Below are 1929 nucleotides of genomic sequence, written 5' to 3' on the forward strand. Positions count from 1 at the left end.
GGAGGAAGCAATAAACGAAGTCAGAGAGTAAAAAGTTTCATGAAGGACTGGTGAACAGAGCCATGACCAGGAAAAGAAAGGCCCAGAAAAATAATGATTGAAAATTTAAAATTAAAGAAATTAAAGTTGATTAAATAGTAAATAACTAAAATTATTTTGAAGAAAAGGAAGGATTTTAAGAACTATAATTCCTCTCTTAAAAATTTTAGATAAAAAACCTCATTTGAAAGGAAGATAGAAGGTGGGAGAGTACTTTTTAGATACTTGTTTCAGAAGTTTTAATTTAGGTATTTTAAAAAAATTATTTTCTATAAAACAAACTGCATTTCATAAAAAATATTGAACCTATCAAGTAATAACTTCACGTAATCATATACTGCATGTCCTAAAACAACAAAACTAGAATTCTCTTGATGAAATATTAATTGTTTTAGACATGTTTTAGACAATGTCTTGTTAATGGCTTCTTTCATGATTCTGTAGTGAAATTATTGAGTTGTTGGGAAAGTCATGAGGCATATTTGCGATAGATGGCACTAGTTCATTTTTAGAAGTAGTAGAGTCATTTGCATCTATGTTATTGCTATGTCATTTGACNTTTTTTATGGCCATCATACTGTTAATATTTTTTCATAACACTTTGCATGACTCTGATTATTAAATGTGGCTTGGATGCAAGATTTGAATGAACTCTAAATGACTGTCCGGTGGAATGGTGCATTTCTTTTTAGAGAGAGAACCGATTGAGTTCCTCTGAGTGCAGCACAATCGATAACCCCGTCCCAGGAGAAGGAGAAGACGCGGAGGCTGAATCTATAAATGCAGATGAGCCAGAGGCCTGTTTCACAGATGGTAAGAGAAAAATCAAGACCTCAGTTAACATTCATTTATTAGTGTCTTGGGTTTTATCTTAAAACCTAATTCTTACTGGGGATTGCTTAGTAAAAAGTCAGAAGACTTCATTCCATGCTGAGTCAATCATGGCTCTATGGCCAAGGACACATCATGAGAGCTTCCTATGCTCCTATTTGCATACTTGTGATACTTGACTAACAGTAATTTACAATGACAGTGCATTATACTCTAATGCATGCTACTTACTCTAGGATGTTTATACTTCTTATTTTAGAGCCTTAATTCATGTTCCCAACTCTGTGGAACCACTAGAATAAAATTAACAGGCTAGATGGTACTACTGTCCTTTTCATCAAAAGTTAAAGCCACTCACTAACTCTCAAAATTGATGCTGTTGACCACAGTCTGTCTCAAAATTACGCATTTCCTTCATTTCAGAGGCCCCACTGTACCTGTGTTCTTCCTTTACATCCCTGAGAGTTCTGAGTTCCTTCCCTTATTTTTTTTAGTGACTATTTTTATGCCTATCCCTTAAATAATGATGTTCCTCCATATTTTGATGCTTAGTTATCTTGTCGCATTCTCTAGCCCTAAGGGGTTTCATCCATGTCTAAAGCTTGAACAACCATTTCTGTGTTGTTGATTCTTTTTTTGTTGTTGTTGTTGATTCTTAAATCATTATCTTTACCCCTGCCCTCACTCTTGAGTGCCGGAACTGTCTGTAACTCCCCACTGGTCACCTCCACCTGTTGCCTTTAAACATTTCAAGTTTAGTAAGTTTAAAACAAGGTTGTGGGTTATCCCTATATAATCTACATCTTCCTTCAGTCTTTATCTCATTTAGTGACATCGTGACCTATCAGGCCTCTCAAGTTTGACTTTGATTCAGTCCTAATCTCTTTCTTTCTAGCCACAAATTGATCACAGAAACTACAAGTTGATTCAAAACTCTGCGGATAGGATCCAAGTCCTCCAGCATACTCTGATGCATGCTAAAATTTGAGAATGATTGGTCTATAGCATAAAACCTGAAGTCCATAACTTGGCATGTAAAGTCCTTTGGCCCTCATCTAT

The 1929-nt window shown here is 35.4% G+C and overlaps 1 protein-coding gene across 1 annotated transcript in view; it reads left to right on the forward strand.

Moving 5' to 3' along the window:
• LOC109374887 (sodium channel protein type 9 subunit alpha-like) overlaps window positions 1–1929 on the forward strand; it is a 108105-nt gene that overhangs the window by 74416 nt on the left and 31760 nt on the right. Inside the window, 1 exon segment of the mRNA XM_019629847.1 lies at window positions 732–852. Within this exon segment, the coding sequence (XP_019485392.1) occupies window positions 732–852 (121 nt within the window).

The sequence above is a fragment of the Hipposideros armiger genome, unplaced genomic scaffold (genome assembly GCF_001890085.2).
Source record: "Hipposideros armiger isolate ML-2016 unplaced genomic scaffold, ASM189008v1 scaffold_871, whole genome shotgun sequence".
Lineage (NCBI taxonomy): Eukaryota > Metazoa > Chordata > Mammalia > Chiroptera > Hipposideridae > Hipposideros > Hipposideros armiger.